The sequence below is a fragment of the Telopea speciosissima genome, unplaced genomic scaffold (assembly GCF_018873765.1).
Source record: "Telopea speciosissima isolate NSW1024214 ecotype Mountain lineage unplaced genomic scaffold, Tspe_v1 Tspe_v1.0864, whole genome shotgun sequence".
In the NCBI taxonomy this organism is placed as follows: domain Eukaryota; kingdom Viridiplantae; phylum Streptophyta; class Magnoliopsida; order Proteales; family Proteaceae; genus Telopea; species Telopea speciosissima.
Genome location: NW_025318200.1, coordinates 1 through 2040, shown reverse-complemented (window position 1 = coordinate 2040; position 2040 = coordinate 1). Strand labels below are relative to the sequence as shown.

General features: G+C 41.4%; 1 protein-coding gene across 1 annotated transcript; it reads right to left on the bottom strand.

Moving 5' to 3' along the window:
* Window positions 1-501: 501 nt before the first annotated feature.
* LOC122648357 lies at window positions 502-984 on the bottom strand. The gene has a single exon (XM_043841588.1). The coding sequence runs from the start codon at window positions 982-984 to the stop codon at window positions 502-504; it is 483 nt and encodes a 160-aa protein (XP_043697523.1).
* Between the last annotated feature and the right edge of the window lie 1056 nt (window positions 985-2040).

The window sequence follows — 2040 nt, the reverse complement described above, 5'->3', positions numbered from 1 at the left end:
ATTTTTGTACTTTTTTGGGCTTGAGATTTTCTAAAAAGTATCCTTATCTCTTATTAGACGTATGGATCCACGATGTTGAGGGTCGTGACCTTTGAATCGATACGTACATTGACATATGTTCATTTTTTGTCCGAACTAGACCGATGGGTCATTTGGAGCTATTTGGGGGCATTTTTGTACTTTTTTGGGTTTGGTGTTTCCCAAAAAGTGTCCTTATCACTTATCACTTATTAGACGTGTGGATGCGATGTTGAGGGTTGTGACCTTCGAATCGATACCAATTTTGGCATATGTTCATTTTCGATTTAAACCTGACCGGGTGGGTCATTTGGGGTTATTTGGCGGCATTTCTGTACTTTTTTGGGCTTGAGATTTTCTAAAAATACAGAAGAAGGCAGCCCTTGTCCTCCCCCCTTAGACAGGCCTAAGAGGGGGAGGAGAGCCCCTAAAACAACCCGAGGACAGGCCCTCGGTGGAAAAGCCTAAGACCAGGCCAACAACTCAATGAGACAAGGTCCTAAAAAAAACTTTACAATCTAAATCATTCTTAACCAACTCCACCAAGTCCTGTGGGAAATCAGGTGGATAAAAAATTGCTTCCCCATCCCCAGTATCCATGGCTGCAATAAAGTCTGCTGGCTGGTTGAGCTCTCTCCAAACATGTTTGATCTCCTTACGCTGTAATTGTTGTAGTAGCGTAGCTATACGGTCCCTCAAGATTTGCATGCTCCAAGGGCAGTCCACAGCCCCATTAAGAATATCTACTGCCAATTTGGAATCGGATCTGATGGAAACCCGAAGTAGGTTCCTTTGAATACAAAAAGTGACCCCCTTTAAAATTGCAAAAAGCTCTATGCCTAGAACAAAATTAATATCTCCCTTCCCTGCATACGCCATTATGGCAACACCTACATCATCATGAATGATTCCACCATAGGAAGCTCTATCAACTGTTAAGGACCTATCACAGTGAAGGACTGCCATGTGAGTAGGAGGTCTAAACCAAGCATAGGTTTTTTGAGTAATCACCTTCCAATCCACCCGAATCCCCCAATTATCAGCCAAGAACTAGTTCCTTGGGCTGTGGACAACAGAAATGGGAAAGGCAACACACTTAATAGCCACATCAAGACGAATTGCCTCTATAATCTGATCATGGGTTCTAACCTTGTTCTCACTAAATGTAAGGCACAATAGCACAAAAAACCAACTTGGGAAATAAATCCATCCTATCATTTGCACAACCAACACTCAACAGCCAAGCAAGCACATTCTGGAGATTGGTAGGGCCTCCACCCCCTTGGGAGCAAAAAGAATTAATTTTACCCCCTTCGAATCCATACCTATTTTGACATATGTTCATTTTCGGTTTAAACCAGACCTGGTGGGTCGTTTGGAGTTATTTGGGGGCATTTCTGTACTTTTTTGGGTTTTCTATTTTCTAAAAAGTGTCCTTATCTCTTATTAGATATGTGGATGCGATGTTGAGGGTCGTGACCTTTGAATCGATACCTATTGCGACATATGTTCATTTTTGGTTTAAACCAAATCGAGTGGGTCATTTGGGGTTATTTGGGGGCATTTCTATACTTTTTTGGGTTTTTTATTTTCTAAAAAGTGTCCTTATCTCTTATTAGACATGTGGATATGATGTTGAGGGTTGTGACCTTCGAATTGATACCTATTTCGACATATGTTCATTTTCAGTTTAAACCAGACCGGGTGTGTCGTTCGGGGTTATTTGGGGGCATTTCTGTACTTTTTTGGGTTTGGGATTCTCTAAAAAGTGTCATTTTCCCTTATTCGACCCGTGGATACGATGTTGAGGGTCGAGACCATCAAATCGATGCCTATTTCGACATATGTTCATTTTCAGTTTAAACCAGACCGAATGGGTCGTTTGGGGTTATTTGGGGGCATTTCTTTATTTTTTGTGGTTTGGGATTTTCTGAAAAGTGTCCTTATCACATATTAGTCGCGTGGATGCGATGTTGAGGGTCATCACATTCGAATCGATACTTATTTGAGCATATGTTCATT